Consider the following 20,414-nt stretch of genomic DNA (forward strand, 5'->3'; position numbering starts at 1 on the left):
GTTGAGGCGAATTTTGGACCCCGACATGACTTTAATTAACTGTCGTGTCAAACCGGGTTGTGGTACTTCCTTAGCCTTGGTTTCTCTTTTTTTCCTTTTAGTAATACGCTGTGTATATATTCGTATTAGCGTTATAAACTATTTTGTGTAGATATGTTACTGTGAGGATTTATAATTTGGAACCTAATATTGACCTCTTGTTTTAGATTGCGTGACCTGACTATGCCCTGACGAGGGTATCGACAACTTTTTACTTGAAGTGTTAGCTTTTCGTGGATTCCATTTTGAACATTTACTTTAGTGAGTATAGCAGCTCTTTTGATATTATGCTTACTGCGTTGATCTTGATGATTTTAGATCATCACTTTGATAATTGTGATGAGATGGACTCCAGATTGTTCACTTCTTTTTCTAGCTTCTAAACGCGCCGCTTGGAACTGGTAGTCATTGGTGTTGCCAGTATCTCAATACATGTGTTGGTGAGCGCTTGTCTTATTAATTATTATTATCTATTTTTTATCACTTGGGGCTTTTCAGGACTATTGTTCTTTTGCGGATCTTGTTTGGTTGGATATGTCCTCGCGTGTCACTTTTTTACTCTGATCTTGGTCTCCATTGGTGTTTTAATTGGTGTTTTCTGTTTTTTCTATCTTTTTTACTTTTTTATTTTCGTATTTCGTTGCGCACTCTTTTTCTTATTCACTATTGGTCACTGTGGTTGGACTTTTTCGGTGCACACATGCAAGAACCATTGGCTCTATGATGTGCCCCTGTCTCCCTTTTTGCTCATGATGTCACTGGGTTGAGGTTAACCTTGTCTCTCTTCTTTATCACTTAAGATGTGTTCTGCATTTACAAAGTCAGTTAGTAATTATTGTCTTTGTTGTATATTCTACCCCTGATGAAGTTTGTATGCATATACTGCTAATTAGACGAAACACGTGTTGGCTAGAACTCAAAAGGATGCTGTTATGAACATTAAAGAAGAAGATTAACACTCATCTGGATTGTAATGTTTCATCTGGACTCATAATTTGCACAATACGATTGTTCTAATCTGCTCGGGATACAACGTGTATATTTTTGTGGATGTGGATTTCTACATCTAATGGTGACGGTTTAATAGACGTCATCTCTATCCCTAGTAGCAGCCTCATAAAGTTCCATAATTACTTATGACAATTGCGCGCAAGCGTATAACCTTCTATCTACCGTTCTTTTGCCTTTTAGCCAATGTCAGATCCCTCCCCAGACATGCCACCGCTATCTGGGATCTTTTTAAGGACAATTATCCTGATATCGGATTCCTTACTGAAACATGGATTAAACATTCAGCGGTTCCGGCGATCGCTCTAGCTCTCCCACCCGGCTTCCACATCCAAAGGCTTGATAGGTTGGAGCGAGCGGGTGGAGGTGTAGCCATTATCCATAAAGATCTGATATCTGTCACCATACTTGACCAGCTCTGCACAGACTTATTTGAATGTCTCATTTTTAAGCTCGATCTACACCCCCAACATAGCTGGAAAGGGGTCCTGGTTTACAGACCTCCTGGCCCGATGCATGATTTTAACGGTCGTCTATTAGAATTCATCACCCCCCATCAGAGATTATATTCCAGAAACTCCACAGATCACTTTCAGAAGAGGAAAAACACTGAGAAATCGATTGAGCCCCACAATTCCACACAACACTATTGCGAGCTCCTGGATGACCCAGCACAGCATGGATTTTTTTTAAGTGCGGGTTCTGCTCAATGTGCAGATGGGCAAGACATGGAACAAAAAATTTCAGAAGCACTGATGGAGAGAACTTCACCATCAAACAGAATATAAACTGCACATCGAAATTTGTAGTTTATATAATTGAATGCTCATGTGGTAAATACTACGTGGATAGCACTATAAGAGCACTGAAAGAAAGATTAGCAGAACACATGAGGGCCATACAAAAACAGGACCCTAAATATCCTGTGGCATTACACGTAGCGACATGTCATGCACATGAGGATGACATCAAGGTACGTTTCTTTGGCATACAGACAGTCCCAAACAGCGTCAGGGATGGCAATCGAGAATTTAACCTGAGACGCAAGGAAGCAATGTGGATAATGCGCTTGCGAACTGTAGAACTGGGTCTTAATTATGATCATGAGCTACAATATTTCTTGGGGGAATAATGTCAACTAAGCACAACAACAGTATTTACTAGACCATTGTTATCTGTGTTGTTCTGGATGTTCTCCGATGTTTCACCACTGCATGTTAGGACTATAGCTGTTCGTGTACAAATGCTCTCACACACTATATTGTACACCTAGCTCTCATGATGAAGGAAACTTATTAACATACCCTATTACCTTTGGGGTTCCACCGTTCGATATAAATATCATAAACTTGTAATTTTAAATAGGTTATATGTATGACTTTTGTTCCGAAAATATGCGATGCTCTACATAGGACACACTTGATTCACACATGGCATATGAAATACATGTTCTCCAGCTACAATGTATGTGTAACTTAGCCATGATTGGTGACTCTTGTCCACAATGTATTAATGATGATTTGCGTTTTAAAATATGTACAATTCACAATTTATGTTGGAACTGTAAGGTTGCGGCGCATTACGCGGATTTTTCGGCTTATGCTGTATTTGTCACGGAAAACACGAATAACAGCAAAACCAAAACGCATTGATTGTACAGAAGGCCCCTTTTCACTAGGGTCCTCTTTGTACTAAATTGGGACGCTGCATGCTGGCACCCGTTATCCTTGTTGTTGCACGTTAACAAGTGTATTTTAACTCTCCTACTAATTTTCAATTCTTCAACTTTTTAAAGTGGTCTCTCGTCGCATAGGATAGAACTAGAAGAGGTATTACGCCTCATACATAGGGGTTAGCGTTCCATTTTACCAGTGATGGGCGTACCAACAGGTACTCTACACAGGATATAAGCACTTCCTGGTTCTGGTCACATGTCCACAAATCGGAACACGGCGACCCGGGAGACAGATTCACGGCTCACGTCTTCTTCACGAAGTAAATACCGCTGGGCTTGTTTCACAAGGTTTTATCTAGTGGAGATGTTTTACTAAACGCTCTTCTAACATTATTTAGCCAACCCCTAATTTTAGGTAGGTGTTTCTCTTACAGAACCCACACTGCGAGTTATCCGCTCCAGTTGAACTTCACAGCAGATCCTCCCGAGCTTTCCACATAGGATTTCGCCTTAAGAGGTATTTATATACACAACAGCGTGCTGTCCTCTATTGTAGATGTCGGCCATGCTGGTATCGCGCTCTCAGTTAATTATACACTTAAGGTTCTTTCGTTTACCGAGTGATATTATTTCTTTACAGTGCGACCTCCACTTGAGTCGCCCTTTTCACCGCATATCCACGCGGTAGCAACCCAACGACAACACTATTGCGGGACCTATAATTCCATTGGTACGTTAACCGGCAACAACCTTTATACTTTTTCCTGTGTATTCAGATCACCTATAGAACATAGAATATGGAGAGACTAGTATACCACGTCTTATCCTTACCAGTCTTTCTGTCTTGTTTCCCTTTTGACACTCTCGCTCTACAGAAAGCTGTTTAGCTAAGGATTCCCCTTATTTGGTCACGTGCCCTGCCGGGGCGGAATTATCACCGGTGGAGCGGTGAGCTTACCCCCTTTTTGGAAATCACAAACTATTTTGTATAACCTCTTTTTCGAACACACACTCGAGCTACTTTCTCTTCCAAAGTCATTCTCTTTCTTGACCCTTGTCTCCTTTGTCTTTCTTTATTTTTTCTTCTTGATACAGACCTTGTTCTTCCTCTAGACACACACCGCAGGTTTGTTTATTCTTACAACCAACGTTCTGGTTAATGAGCACAAGCACTTTTAGGCACCATTAAACCAGATTTTTGTAAAATAACCGATCTATCCGTCATGCTAAGGCCCTCCGCTGCACCACAGTTGATGCATCTTTTTGGGGTGAATCAGCAACGAACATAGGTCTCTATGAATGTCTCTTCTGTTCTTTGACATCTGTGTATGCAGGAACAGATGGGATGTTACTTTTTCTTTATACCTGTTACTGGGCTCAGTAACACACTAGACGGTCGTCTCACCGGGTGACACTTGCGTTTTGGACTAAACACATGAATGTATGCTATATAAATACACTAAAACTGTATACATCATGTCAGATGTTCTATTGTGTATATTTTGTATCCTTCCCAGCCCTGAGGAGTCGCGAACACACTGTTCCAAACGCGACCGAACACGTGTTGGCTGGTTGTGGAACCATTAAAATATGTTGAAATCTAAACAACAAATGTTAACGACATTGGATTACTATTGTTGTCTTGGACCTATTAGAATTGTGTTGGCATGACTTTTTCACGACTGCATGTTATATTTCAAGTGTGTGCATAGGCATTTTTTTGTATTGTATTGCCGTATGTCAGATTTTTCTGTGGTTAAAGGGTTTTTTCCACTCGCCTGTTCCACCACATAAATTACTCCAACTTTAATACCTTGTGCGTACTCTTTAGGCAGAGCGCCCTCGTATCTAGAATTCATCCCTCCCCATATTGTTGCTACCCGCAATTTCCTACTTTTAGGGGATTTTAACAATCACTGCGAGGACACCAATAATCACGAAGCAGTGACCTGTCTGGAGGATCTGGCCTCCTCCGGTCTCCTCAAAATCAATAATGACCCTACACACTTAGTGGGGCACACCCTAGATCTCATCCTCTCCAACTCCCAAAACATTAGCTGTGGGGATACACTTCCTCTGACTTGGTCGGACCACTCTTTAATAAACTTCTATCTGATGAGCCCTTCCACCTCACCCACTCCCTTATCCCTTACGGACCGGTGGTACAGATCATGGCATAAAATCAAGGCCCACCTTTTCACTTCCCCTTTTCTGACTTGAGACATTGACATTCCTAACCTCAATGTTGAACAACTTCTGCATTTTAAAAACATCATCTCCAGCATCCTGGATGAAGCAGCACCTCTAAAGCCGGTCACCCACGCCCACAAATCCTCTGCCTCTGACTGGTATTCCCCTGCCCTACGCACCGAAAAGAGCGGGTGCAAGAAACTAAAACGTACTTGGCACCTTCTCCATCAAGAACATGATAAAGATAGGTACAAAAGCGCTTTAGCAGCCTATCACAACAACATCAAAAACGCCCGTAAAATCTACATTGCTCATCAATTGGAGCAGGCAGGCTCTAACTCCAGGACACTATTTAAAATAGTTAAGGCCTTTTCTAACCCCTCTGCATGTGATACTGCGGAATCCCCCTCGCAGCCGCTATGCAATATTGTGGCGTCATCTCACTCAAAAAATTGACTCCATTTATCAGAATATCATTTTTGCCAATACCATTTCCTCCCTCTCCACGATCAGCCCCCCTGATACACACGCCACCTCTGCTCAACTTCACAACTTCCCTCAACTCTGTCGGATGGAAGTCACATCCCTCCTTGAGACTATCAAATCTGGCTCACCGATGACATCATCCCCGTCAGGATTTCTGCTAAATTTGCTGAACAGCTAGCCCCCCCATTTGCTCGATCCTTAACAGCTCCCTAAGCTCTGGTCACCTCCCCCTTGCATTGAAAGATTCCCAAATCAATCCTATACGCAAAGACCCCAAGATCCCCACTACTGAAATCAGCAACTACCGACCTATATCTCTTCTACCCCTACAGACCAAGCTTATTGAGAAACACATCAATAGACACTTGTCTGATTATTTGGAGACCTACCAACATCTTGATGTTTCTCAATCTGGGTTTCGGGCTAAACATAACACCGAATCTGCCCTTATTGAGGTCACTGACAACATTCGCATGGCCATAGACAATGGTCAAGCAGCACTCTTGGTGCTGCTTGACTTGTCAGCAGCATTTAATACTCTCTCCCATCAGATTGTACTGGACAGACTCCATGACATAGGCGTTCGAGGTATGGCACTGAAGTGGGTTACCAACTTTCTAACAGACAGAACGCAGACCGTCACTATGGGAATCTTCAAATCCACCACTACCAAGGTTAGCAAGGGAGTCCCGCAAGGCTCCTGCCTGAGCCCGACCCTCTTTAACATTTATGTCACCCCTCTGGCCAGACTCATGAGATCCTTGGGATTCACCCCCATTTCATACGCCGACGACACTCCGCTCCTACTTACATTTGATAAAAACAAACCTGACATAGAACTTATGTTCTCTGAAGGCATAAAATCCATCGCTGCCTGGATGCGGGCCAACTGTTTACAACTTAATGCTAGCAAATCTGAAATCATGCTGTTTGGAGGAGCTGCCACTTATTGGTCACCTACCTGGTGGCCGGAAGAGCTGGGTACTGCCCCAACCCCTAAAGAAGTGGTCAAGAACGTGGGTGTCTGGATTGATCGCAAACTTACCCATGATACACACGCTAACACTACTGCAGGCTCTTGCTTCTACATTCTTGGCCTCCTGCGAAGGATCTTCCCCTTCTCACCCTCATCCACCAAGAAAATGCTTATGCAGGCCTTGGTACTTAGTAGACTTGACTACTGTAATGCCCTCCTATTTTCAGCTAATGAAACAGCCATAAATAAACTTCAGGTAGTGAAGAATACTGCTGCCGGACTCACTGTTGACGCCCCCGCTAGAACACCCTCGGCACCCCTCCTGAACCAACTCCATTGGCTTTCAATAAGAAGGAGGGTAAAATTCAAAATATGCTGTATTATTTATAAAGCCCTCGATGGTCAAGGCCCATCGTATCTCTCTAACAAGCTCTCCTCCTACACCCCGGCACGGACTCTTAGGTCCAGCATTGAGCATCTGCTCAACACCCCCAGAGTCAAAAAGGCACGCAGCAGTGGCAAAGCATTCTCTTATCTCGCCCCGGTATTTTGGAATAATTTGCCCTTTCATCTACGTTCTGGACTAAATCTGGCCCAATTCAGAAAGATGCTAAAAACCCACCTCTTCTAATCTTCCCCTGGTCTCTGATGCTCCCCACCGTCCCAAGCGCCGAGATACCCTCATGGGTGATTCAGCGCTATACAAGCCAATAAACTTCAAACTTCATAGTGCTTGTATCAGTTTTAAAAATTGGCCCTTTATCCCGAAGGCTGCTATCGTAGCCCACACAAATTCCCACCCCACTCGGTCAAACGCTTTCTCTGCGTCTAATAAAATCATACTAAGTGGGGTGGGTCTTATATTTGCGAAATCAAATGCACTTACTGCTATATTTACATGAGCAGTAGTGTCCCTCCCTTGGATGAACCGTGTTGGTGAGGGGATACTAGATTGGGCATTATAGGTGCCAAGTGGTTAGCTAAAATTTTTAGCGTATATTTTGGCATCTGCGTTGATCAATGAAATTGGTCTGTAAGACCCACACTCCTCCACTGGTTTATTTGTCTTCAGAAAAAAAAATATCTTAGTCATGTGCCATGAGTCAGGAGTTCTCCACTTAGTTCCAATTTCCACTATTGCTTGACTAAATGGTTCCAACATAAAATCCTTGAATATTTTGTAAAATTGTAGAGGAATGGTATCTTCTCCCGCTGCCTTCCCTGTAGGTAGTGCACCCATTGCTAATTCTATCTCCTTTTTTGAAATATTTTCCTCAAGACAGTCAGATTCGTCTCTCCCCATTTTTCTGATAGAGCTATTTCGTAGATACCCGGAGATATCATCTTGTGTAGGCTGTATTGTTGGAGTATATCATTTTATATAATAGCTAGCAAACTGTTCTAATATCTGCTGTGGTTGTTCATACATTTTATCATCTAGCCCTTTTATTGTTTTAATATGAGTCTTAGCCCGATCATCTGCCACCTTATAAGCGAGTACTTTTCCTATACTCTCCCCAAATTCATACTGTGGTAAGCGATATTTATTATGGCTTGGCGCGTTTTTCTCTCTCAATGTTTTCTTTAGGACTGAGCATAATTCAATTAGCCTAAAGATTAATTGCTCAATATCCTCTGAGCCTTTTATAATAGCCTCTGCATGTAGATCCTTCACCTTCCGAATCTCTAATATAGTCGTGTTTGTCGTATTCATTTGTTCCCTATTTTGTCGCCAAATATATTGCCGAGTATAACCTCTAACAGATAAAGGGTGAAAACTATCAATGAGAAGATTGAGCTTTAGTGTAAACTGACTTTACTGGAAAAAGAGCTCCCAATTTTCACTTCTTTTGAACAATTCAGCAAACAGGAGGCAAACCAGTCAAAGACTACAGCTCAAAGCTTACTCGATATCTCAAGGTGTTGATCAGGGTGTGATGGTTGACTATATCAAAGGCAGGCAAGAGATTAAGGAGAATATCTAGGCAGGAGTCGCCCAAGTTGAGGATGAAGTGAGCTGGTAATAATTTGCAGGAGGGTGGTTTCTGTGCTGTAACTGTGTTGGAAGCTAGACTGGAAGGCGTCTAGGAGGTTGCTTGCCCGGAGGTGAAACAAAAGTTGAGTTCCTACATAGCTTTCTGTCGCCCTTCATAAGCAATGGCATGTGGGAAATTATTCAAGAGATTGGGATCCAATGTTTCATTTGTTTTTATAAAAGTGTAGAGATTTGAGCAGCCTTTGAACAGTCAGGGAAGATGCCTTGCTCAACAGAGGAGTTGGCTAAGGGGGACCAGTAAGGTATAAGCTCCTTGGCAAGGTCTTTGTTGATAGAGCCAGATATAGCATCAATAAGATGCTTTGAAGGTTTGACCTTAATTATGGTGTCCAGTAGCTCGGACTCTGAGACTGGGTAAAAATGCAGTGACGACCACTATGCTTTGTGTGTTAGCTTGCCAACAACATCTTCATTCCTACATGATTACATGCTTGTTACTCAAACACTCACTCTGAATGCACTCACAAAGTGAACATTCTCTTTATGCAGTGTAATTCTAGCAGACTGTTATACTAATGCATGGGTCCCTATTGGCTGCCTTATGTTTATCAGTAATAGTAAGAGAAAGATGCACCAACAATTCACTTCAACTTAGTAAGTCAATACCACAAATTTCAGGAGCACTTCGTTGCTCTGTGTTCCCCCAGTTTGACCAGCATTGTTTCTTTTCCTAAGGTTGCATTTCCCTCACTCTGGCCAACACTCTAACACTGTGAACTTGTTCAATTCTCCCTCTGTTCCAAGATCAATGTGTCAAGAGAAAATTCTCCATGTACTCATATAGATACACATTTTCAGTCAGTTTTCATCACCCAAGCAAACTCAAGGTCTGGCTTGGGTACTATCAGTCTGCGACAGCTAGATTTCCTGGAGCGGAGGCCTTTAACTTGAGTAGCAACTCAAACAACACCATCAATATCCACACAAAAGGCCTTCCCTTCCTTACTCTCATATGTTGCAGGGCATGAAGAATTACTGTCTGTCCTTCCTGGGTTCTCTTTCACACTAACAGTTCTACTTCATGCAGTGAGGCAGCACACTGGGGTTCTGCCAGTGTTCTTTTCATCAGCACCTATGCCCTTGAATCTTGAGCCTAGTACTCAACAGTCTCGAACAAGTTTAACCATTAGCCCCCATTCTGGGAAACTGATCCACCAGCCATTTATCCCGGAGTGATCGCCTTCTTGGACAACTGTAAAATCCTCACACAATCAGGTAATGTATTAGTATAGCGGCACATACATGGAGAACATAAGACTGCACAGTCCTTTTAGCACATTTGTTTAAAAAAACAAGTGTAAATTTGATCTAATCAAATCAGCATGTGTGGAGGTTAAGCAATCAGGAAGTTAATCATAATAGTAAGAGAAGACAGTCTTACACACTCCCCTTTTCCTTGGCGGGGTGACCAACGCTGAATGAAGTTTTCAGGCAGCCTCCGGGACGTGACGTCTGGGCAGCATACAACACTATGGTGCCCTCTCACATTGAGGCCCTGATTTATGAAACCTCTGCGTTATCCTTGCAAGGCAACACAAGGAAAGGTAAAGTCTTCAGTAATATTTACAAAGCCACGCCAGGTGCTATTTGCTCCATCCTGAGTGGCTTTGTAATGAAATGTAACATAACACAGCTGCTTACATTTTAACTTGGGAGCCATTCAATGGCTATAGCTAGTAAACTTTGGAATGTGTCAAATTGCAATGCCTTCCCCAGAGAGATGTAACGAAGAGAAGAATCTAGCACATAGGAAGAAGACAAATTCCTCTATGGATTGATTTTGTGCAGAAGGTGTCCCTTTTGGTACAAAAAACAATCATGCCTGGAATAAAGGCACCCTTGCACTGTTAGGCAAGTGTGCCAGCCTTGGCGCAAGGCAGCACACAGTTGGTTAGCGTAAGGAGAGAGCGGAAATGCTCTATATATTTGTAAATATGGAGTTTCATTTCTGCTTACTTAATTTCTGCTCTCTCCCTTTCATGTAACACCACAACTTTTTTTGCTACTGTGTGGTGTGTGAAAGATGAGTAAATATGACTTGAATCTTAACTAACTGTAAAACACGTCAGCCTCAAATATCTAAAAACTGGCATTCATCCCTTTGAGAGCCTTCTTTTCTCAAAATATCAACTCGTCTTGCAGATGGTTTCAACCACTGTGCAAACAGACTTTAAGGGGGGTTGGAACTGCTCCCTTTCCACACTTTGTTCACTATGCATGATTATTCATCTAGCTAGCTCTTAGTTTATGAAGACTTAATCAAACTCAAGCAGCTCTATTTATAAAATACTAATCCGTTTTCTGAGCCTAATACTGTCTTCTCACTTGGACCCTCCCATTTGATTTCACTAAAAGGTTGTGGTTCCAGACAAGCCTTGCTAGGATTTCAGCTCTGCTCTACTTTGGAATCGCCCACATACTACCAACAGATACCTATGAACCCATTGCGGGTAAAGTGCCTGATATAGTAAGATGCATGATTAAGTATAACTCTCTAACCTACTCTACATCCAAGTGCTTCAAGGCACTGTTGAACACTATTCCTACAAAGTACCTCTCCAATACCCGGGGATCGCAGTTCCCTCTCTGGACACTAACTGATGATCATGCTCTACGCTCATCAGTACAGTGGCTATCTGTTGCATGTCAGTTTCAGGTAGATATGTAGGTAGTGTACCATCCTCGCACTTACTTGCAAATCTCCTGCAGGAATGACACTGATTTTACTGGAGCGAGAGAGGTCATCCAACACCAACATCTAGTAGGTCCACATGTCTTCACCTTCATGGATGCATTTGTACAAGCTGTGGGTCTGCTGATCCAGTCACTTCACATGCTGTCTTATTCTGGCTGTCTCCTACCTCACAGCTAACAGTCTAAGGCGATGTTCACATTTTCATACACTGCTCCTATGTCCACTCCCAAGGGTGCAACTTTACCAGCATAAGGAGTCTGAACAGGCAGCCTTTAGTTGTTTTCTGTGAAACACTAAAGTCCAACTTGATTACCCTTTTTACTGTTCATCTCACAGCACTCCTGTGTATTCCTTTAAGCTGATATGTAGTCAGTAGTTCAGGAGCAGCTTAGAATCAGTGTAGGAGCAGGCATTCCCAAGCCTGTTGGTTTCACCGTTTCCATATGGGTGAATTTAAAAGGTGGGTGGGGAACACCCGGTGTATCAAGCATGTACCAAGAAGTGTGAGATTTAAAAGCACTATGTTTCAGAAACTCCCACAGCATAGTAAATGAAGGTCAAGTCAGTATCCAAATGAATTCTGGAGTGCGTATCCAGTGTACTTCGAGTGCATATTTCATTGTGTATTTTTGACGCAGTGGAACTGCATATTTGTAACGAACAGCCGATTCCCCAATTCTGGTTTCATTTCTCCAAGAAACATGCCTCTTACAGTGATGTGTAGGCTCTCCATTTAATGTGTCAAGTGATGCAGGGATAGTGGACGAAACTATAGCCTTTTAAGTACCAAAAAAGACAGGGTCTTTTCATAAATGATGATGAGAAGAGCACATTCCCAGCGTAATATAAATAGGACCACAAATCACTTTGAAGTGAGTAGCAAAGGTAATCCCGTTTTCAACACTGATTAACCTCCAGCATGCTCTAATTTTCCATTGTTCCGGTCTCTAACAACGACAGGTGGCATTATCACACTCAACCTTACACTGAAGTAAGACAAAACAGATGTTTATATACCTGAAGAATTTTATTGGTATTTTTCTTAAAACCTTTTTTTAAAAATTAAAAAACATAAAATAACCATCAAGATAAAAGACCAAAGACAGCAATACCAAATGAACCAGCCACTTGGTTTCAGTAATTGAAATTACTTTTACAACTGGATATTATTGCATATACCCCAAGTTCATTCTGTGTACCAATTATATTTTGGCAAAATTGCAAACATAGCTTTGGTAGTGCAAAACTAAGAGAATTAACTATTTTCTTTTAAAGATAACCATATGATTTTTTTTTGCAATTTGAACAAGTCTTGATTTCCGTATGCTCTTGCTAACCACCATCCTTTTCAAAACTTGAATACTTGATATAATTAAAATTGAACGAACTACAGCTGGTCTAATGAATCTCCTCTTTTTTTCCCTGCATAGAGGCACCAGCCTGTTGATGACAATGCAAAATAGTGTCCGCCTCTGAATCCAAGATAAACTTACATGGATTCCCCAATACCACTTCATCCCTCCAGAGTAGTTCTGTTTATAGGATGCTTTTATCTCCAACCTGAATATAAAAAAATATGGCTGTCATGTTGAACCTTGTCCTGACCATCAACACTGGGGTTTTCAAACAGTGGTCATATTCACAATGTGATACCCACAGACAAGCATTTACAAATACCTAATGTATTGCCAAATGTATGCTACTTGCTATTATTGAAATAGACAGTAAATTCAACCTGTTATTGATTGACATGTGTGATATTGACAGATTGACCCTGAATGCCGTCCATCACATCAGACTACGACTAAGTAACTTGTAACACTGAAATGCTAGAATTTGAAAATGGTGGAGCAGTAGGATAGAAATATATTTTTCACAACATCAGAAGCTTTTTCAGCCCTGTCAAAGAGGGGCCCTGTACACACATTCTAAAAACTGTGCTCACCTAGTGAGAGCATAACTGAACAATCGAAAGCACAAAGTACTTGCCCTCCTTGTTTTACCCAGAGAGAGGCACTGGAAAACATTAGCATTTTACGATGCTAGCATTTAACCCAATGTTAATGAAAAAGGTTCATTTGGGTACACTATTTTATGTTGGGGGCTAACAAAGAAAAGAGAAACACACACAGCTGGAAAGGGATACTTGTAACCACTGGCATTAATTTACAATGTATGTGGCTAGTATTGTGCACTGTATACAATCTACGAGTGACATAAAGCTGATTCATGAATGTGTGAGATGCCATCCTATAACATTTATGATTATTTGGTCTGCCTGCAGATGTAAAGAGTGTAACATGCTATTCATTTCAATTGCTGAATGTTGGGGAGGATTCAAGACTCAAGAGGAGAAGCTTTGAGTGTGTCCTAATGCTACCCTCCTCCATTAACATTGATAATTAAAGCATATTACACTTGACACATCTGTGTATTGGAAAACAGTGTGTAGTGGGAGGTTGGCAGCAGACACATCATAACATGACTTTATGCAAAAATAACGAACGTTAATGTGAGTTATACGTCAGTAAGGTATTACGATTTTAACTTACCTGAAAAAAAATCTTTGCCATTACATGTAACTGACAAGTATAACTTGCACCGCGATGATGCACTTCTTATGACTGCACATATTACATCACTAATGATGTCTGAAATCTACAATGGTGCAAGTTATACTTATGTCAGTTACCTATAACTGGCCAATTTCAGTACTTTTTTGAGTTTAAAATGCTACTGTCTTTTCAGTGAATTTCTACGTTTTTTTTTTAAAGTAAGTTAAAATCTTAGGGGCATAATTACAAGCCCCTTGCGATGCGGGTGTATCACTTTTTTGATGCACCAGTGGTGCAGTGTGGTGCTCCATATTTACAAGGCCACGTGGCTTTTCGTGGCCTTGCAAATATGGCGCCTTTTCACACTGCATTGTGCGTGAATGGTGCGTGTCATATGTGTTTCTGTTGGTTTTCCCACAAAACCCCCATGGATTCTGCTGTATTCCCAGATTTACAACATTTTGTAAACCTGGGAATACATTAGAATCCTACGCCTCCACGGGGAGGCGAAAGAGGGAACAAGGAGAAATACTTATATTTCTCGTTGTTCTTTCCTCTTTCGATGAGTGCTGCATTTTGCAGCACACACAGAAAGAGGAAAACACTTCACATGATTGTGTGAAGGAAGGTGTCCCTTCCTGCACAAAAACAATTTCCCCTAAAATGCAGACTCTTGCACCACGGTACAAGTGTGCCTGCATTGGTGCATGGGAGTCAATTGTGCACCAGCGTAGGGGAAAGCACAGCGATGCAACATATTGTTGTAAATAGGACACATTCCTTTGCTTTGAAAGTGACGCAGCACAGCGCAGCCGAAAGGCCTTGCGGTGCTGCGCAGCGTCACTCTCTTGTAAACCCTTAGTGCCTTACTTACATGTAACTCCACTTTAACATTTGGGTTTTTTCAATATACATATATACATACACATTTCCATGTATATGTGAAAATTCACCTGAATCTAGAGTGGACGGTTCACACATCTGCTTCTTCACAGTATTCGTAAATGATATTTAAGAAAGCTGCTAGCCAACATTTTTCAGTTTGAAGTTGATAACTGTGGAGCTTAAAACTGGTATGTGTTGGGTTTCACTTATATTTATAGGCATATGGCACTCTAGGGTGGCCACTGATATACAGATACACCGATGAAGTTGTAAGGCATGAGTTTAACCTGAAAGACTATATTGTTAATCCATGTTTAAAGTGTAATTCACATTTGGGACTTTACAAAACAACTACTACAATATCTTAATATTTATTTTACAAACAGGAGGTATGGGTAAACGTTTTTCTGAATATGTTTTGATTTTCTAGAGGTGTACTGACACGCAGTGAGAATATGGCAGTGATTTCCTTGGGAGCATGAAAGTTTGAATGCATGTACCAAAAAAACAAAAGTATTCTCACGGAGAGATTCAGCACCCTATGTGTAATTTTTATAATCGTGGTATGGCATCACCACTGGGAATCCACCTTGAATGATAGTTTCTAAGGCAGTTTGATAAGTTATGCGCCAAAGCCATCACCTCCATTTGGTAAGATCTACTCTCAACATGCACATAGAACTTCACCTCCTCCAGACAGTCAAAGGTAGCTTGGATAAACCACACTCAGGCTGCCATTTTGTGAAAACAACAAAAGTAACCACCACTCAAAAAAGACAAAATGTTACCATGTGCAAATGTTACTGCAAAACATAAAAAGAGTGGGTGGGCATACTTCTGAGCTAGGAGGAAAAATGGGCACTGATGTGATGCTGAAAAAATGTAGGACAAAGAACAAAGATGAGTAAAGCGTGAGAAGGGTTGCTAGTAATACCTGCAAGCTTGAAATGCAAATCCCTGGCCGGCCAACCTGAAAGTGGGGCCAATGAAGCAGAGAACAGCAGCGGATGTAAGAAGAGGGAGACAATATATGTAGCAACACACTACACAGATTTAGCTGTTGACTAAAGCGGTGTAAACAAATACAGTGGTAACAAGTTGTGAAATAAGGGTTTCAGTCTTACAGGTTGAGAAGAGGCTACAAAATAAATGTTTACCATAGCCTTGACCTGTGAGATTAAAGAAAACACTCACTACTCCCCAAAATATACATTCTATATGGATTAGCAACCCTTAGACTAATATTTTTCTTGCCATGTGATTGGTCTAAAGTGAGCTACGTGGCAGGACATAGGGTAGTATACATTCTCTAGCACATATACTGTGACATCAGAAACAGAGCTACCTGTCTGCAGAAGGCAACCATTTTTTGGCTATTAAACTTAGACTTTGATGGATGGTTCCTGCTTCAGCGAGAAAATGTAAGAATGACAGGAATAAAGTTAGGTTCCAGACCAAGCAGAGGCGGCACCACATAAAGACATCCAGACACAGTCGGACCTGCAGCCACAGCTATCTTTAAACCACGCGCACACATACTATGGATCATGTGCATATGTTCATATAAATGCAAAGAATAAAACAAGTCTAAGATCATTAGCCAAAGACTCCATGTATGTGAGCTTGTGCTTGGATTCTAATATGTATTAATGCACACACATGCACGATATCAGTGCACGAAATCTGCTACTGCACATCTTATTTGTGAAAATAAGAGCAAATAGTAATCAGAAATGAGTTACACATTGTGTGTTATTCAGGCAATGGCTGTAGATGTAGACCAAAAGCACCATTTTCTTGAGTGATTGTTCAGAGGAAGGTCATCTTTTTCCCTTTCTTTTTTCACTCGTTGGTAGTGATCTTCTTCTTTCAAATACCACACCGGTGGCCATCGGTGCGCCTCAAAATACTTCTGATTGTCTGAGGACACAAAATGTTTCAATCTTCAGTCATTTTGACTTCCTTAAAATCCTGTTTAAACATTCTTGATTATGTCAAATATAAGTTGACTTTTATAAACAGCCTGAAAATACTTTTTTGAACAAATGATTACCAAATACAAAGAACCTCCTGTACCACAAAGAATCACTTGCAAACAAAATTAGTGACAGGTCTCCTGTACTTAACCTACAACCAAAGGATGCTCTGATTGTGCCTATGACAGATTCAGTTGTGCCACTGTGGACAATAACAAATGAATAAAAACCAATTGGTTTGGGTGGTTAGTACTGCATCCAACTTAAGCACACAGGGGCTTATTTACAAGCCCCTTGCACCACCTGTACGTCACTTTTCCCATGTTATAAATGACGCAAAAGTAGCGCAAGGGGCTTGTAAATAAGCCCCACAGTACTCAAATTTAAAGAAGTGGCAAGCATGTTCAAGAAAGAGTCTGATAGACAGTACAATGCACAATTTTCTTGGAGATTTTTAATACATTACCTTAATTCATTCTCATTAGTGATCTGCATACCTTACGCCACTGCTCCATTGTAGTGGGTCTAATGTTATGTACCTGACCATTCTCTAATTGATAGCAACCAACCCAGCAGCAACATCAAGGTCTAGAATAATGATTTGTGCTTTTTTTTCCTCTGAAGTGTAGAAACAAGAGTAAGTGTCCCATGTCCCACTGACAGGGCTTTCTCACAGGCCCCCGCCACCCAGAGGAACTGCACAACCAGCATGGATTCCAATATTTTATGAGTTATGCATCAGGGATAGGTGGGGACTGAGCTGGGTTTAAATACGTGAAATAAACTGTTAAAGAGTGCTACTAGTGCTAAAATTGTATTAGTTTAAAGCAGGCATTCCGGGAGACTTACCTGATGTGCCTTAAAAGTAACCTCCACCTCATCTGCCTCATCTAGTTGTGTACACCTACTGCCTTTCCTTTGCTTCTGACCTTTCCCCAGCTACATGACTGGGGTGGACTTTAAAAAGCCTTGTGATCAATATTTTCTTGTCCACTGGGCCCCGAAAAGGTAACCAATACCAGTTCTACAAGATGTTCAGGAAAAGCATGTCACTGATTGAAAATTACCTTTGCTGTAGAGGCATGGTATACAAAGTTATTTCTTCGCTGTACCCACCTGTACGTGTGTATGTGGTTATTTATAGTACACAAACCTAACCAGGTGTGACAAAGTAATGTACAGTGGCAAAGAATATGATCAGTAATAGATAATGGGTCGAGAAGGGGAAGGGGGTACTGATTAAGGGAAGGAGGGCCTAGTGAGACCTCAATATATGGTAATCTTTACAGAAGTATGGCTTCAGATCTTTCCTTAACCAAATAAGGTTTTGAGCAGTCCAGATGGATAAGGAGATGTTGTTCCAGAGCCTGGATTCTAGGGTGAGAAAGCCCATTTCTTTTATTCATTGTTGGTATATGTTCATCTTTAGTTTGTCAGTGTCCTGGGTGCAAGTGTTGCAAGTACTGACAGAGATTGTGATCTTGTCTGCAAGACAACATATGTACTGTTTTTTTTCCTAAGCTGTCTTCACTCTCACACAATGACTTTTGACAAACATCTAGGTCCATGACAGTGTGGATTAGTTTGCATGAAGCTATGCCTGCTTACGAAATCAACATCATAAGAACATTATCATGATACCTTGAACATAATGTACAAGGTCTATACATACATTGCGCAAAAGTGATTGTTTGCATTCATCCATGTGGCAACATAGCAATCTATAGCACATAAACAATGGTAACCTGACTAGAATCTCGGCACAGGGCAAGGATGACGTCTGTTATAAATAAACAAGCATTTCTGGCTTGAAGCAGAGGAACACTTGCTGACATTAGTGATGTCACTACATGCAGACTTCTCAGCCCAGCCTCAGCACGAGCAGCAAGGGATGTCCAAATTGAGACCACAACAACACAGGTACCTCCATTCTTTTCCTTCAGGTAATGGGGTTGGAGCATCTGGAGGGTGATTTCTGGCAGAACACATACAGAGACCCTAGGCATTTTGGTTAGGGGACACATAGTATATATATATATATATCGTACTCTTACTATCTTTCTCCGTTGGATGTTCTTTCTCCTGGACACCCGTTCCTACAGCGACACACGTTAAACAATCACCAATTGGAATTCCGACTTCCAGATAAGTGTTGAAAAAATTATATGTATATCATATCTATATATCTATCTATATCTATATATCTATCTAGATCTATATCTATCTAGATCTATATATATATATATATATATATATATATATATATATATATATCTTGTCTCAGAAAGATGGTGGAACTTTTCATTCTATTCATTGTCCTGATATTGCTAATCACTTTCGTCTGCTTCTGTCTATTGATCATTGCAGCACATATATTTTATACAAGAATCACTTTTGTTCAATACATTTTGAAAATGCCTCACTGTGTATTCCTCCTACATTTCTCTGAGAGAAAGAGAACGAGTGACTGAGTGAAAGGGGTCTAGATCTGTTACCACGATCCCTGGGAGAGCTCAGGGTTGTCATGTTCTGTGGTTGCCAAAACCGTTTGCTACTTATCTAAGTTTAGGGGTTCATATGGTGCCACTGTGGGCTAGCTGTTCTTCAGGATTACATATACTGCGGGGGTGCACGGAATCAGTCTGGCACCATCCGTACATTTATGTTGACTAACAAAAGTGCAGTTCCTACTGGGAAGTGGGGAACTAAACAACACTTGATGATGATGCGTACAGGTGGGGGGGGGGAGAGGAATGCAGTACAATCTGAGTAGGGGTGATGTGGTCATATTTCTTCAGGTCCTAGATGAGGTGTGCTAAGACATGTAGAATGTCTTTCAGTGGTTCCAGTGTGGACTCTAGAAGCCATGGAGCAGGGTGTTGCCAACACCCAGATATAAGGGTACACATTCTGAAACTGCTTTCCAGGATGAATGATTTGCTTTCTTTAGCAGAGAGAGCCAGTACTCTGCTGTCTTGCTCCCCCTGCAGGACAGCAAAATTTAAAGTAGCATAGAGCTACTCTCTGTGACGGATGTCTTGACAGCAGCTGTGTCAGCATAGTAACCAATCAACTGTTTGAACATATACAGCATGAGATATGCAAAGCAATCTAAGCAGCATTATTTTGATAATTACTGACCATTAATAATAGCTGAAATCAAGAGCAAAGTTTGGCACACTTTTGAGCTTACAACACCTAGACCCCAATTTACTATCCTTTTTTCCAACCTACATGGACAGAGTCGGGAAAAACAGGACAATTTGCAAATACAGACATTGAAACTGAGAACAGGTGGAGCACAGAGGCGGAGATTACACAACATCTGGTGTCCATGAAATCAAAACCTTTTCAAATCAGTTTTCACCTATGTGCCTGTATACAATATAATGATATACGCTGTCACTGCGCTGTTCCAAATAACAATGACCCATCAGGTAATGACCAAAGAATCAAAACAAACTGCAGTCTCAGAGTGGCAGCACAAGGACTTTCAGGACACGTAAGTGCAATGTCAGATCTTGTATTTCCACTCTCTCATTCATGTATCCATTCCACTCAGTGAGTTAAGCACCTGCTCTCGAAATCGCTCTGTGATATACTTGTCACTCTTGCCTTTAAGCTACGTGTTTTGTGAGTGATGAAAGCTTATACTAGCGTGCCCTGCTGGACCTGTTCTGCAGGGAATGGCAGACAACACTTACTGCGTTCTGTGAGAGCGGGCGGCTTAGTTGGCTAATGCCATACTGTACATCTTCTGTGAAGAAGAAAGCTTGCACTGCTGCTGGCTGATGTGAATGTGACCAATGATGGAGATAGCTTGCGCTGCTGCTGCTCTAGATGGAACTGTCCACTGAAGGACACTTGACTGTT

General features: G+C 41.3%; 1 protein-coding gene across 1 annotated transcript in view; it reads right to left on the reverse strand.

Annotated features, from left to right (window-relative positions):
- Positions 1-12,133: 12,133 nt before the first annotated feature.
- Positions 12,134-20,414, reverse strand: part of RHOBTB1 (Rho related BTB domain containing 1) — a 162,029-nt gene continuing 153,748 nt past the window's right edge. The window contains exon 10 of the mRNA XM_078642684.1: positions 12,134-16,485. Coding sequence (XP_078498810.1) covers positions 16,322-16,485 — 164 coding nt within the window. The 3' untranslated portion in view covers positions 12,134-16,321. The remainder of the gene's footprint in view (positions 16,486-20,414) is intronic.

Source organism: Lissotriton helveticus, chromosome 5_1 (assembly GCF_964261635.1).
Source record: "Lissotriton helveticus chromosome 5_1, aLisHel1.1, whole genome shotgun sequence".
NCBI lineage: Eukaryota > Metazoa > Chordata > Amphibia > Caudata > Salamandridae > Lissotriton > Lissotriton helveticus.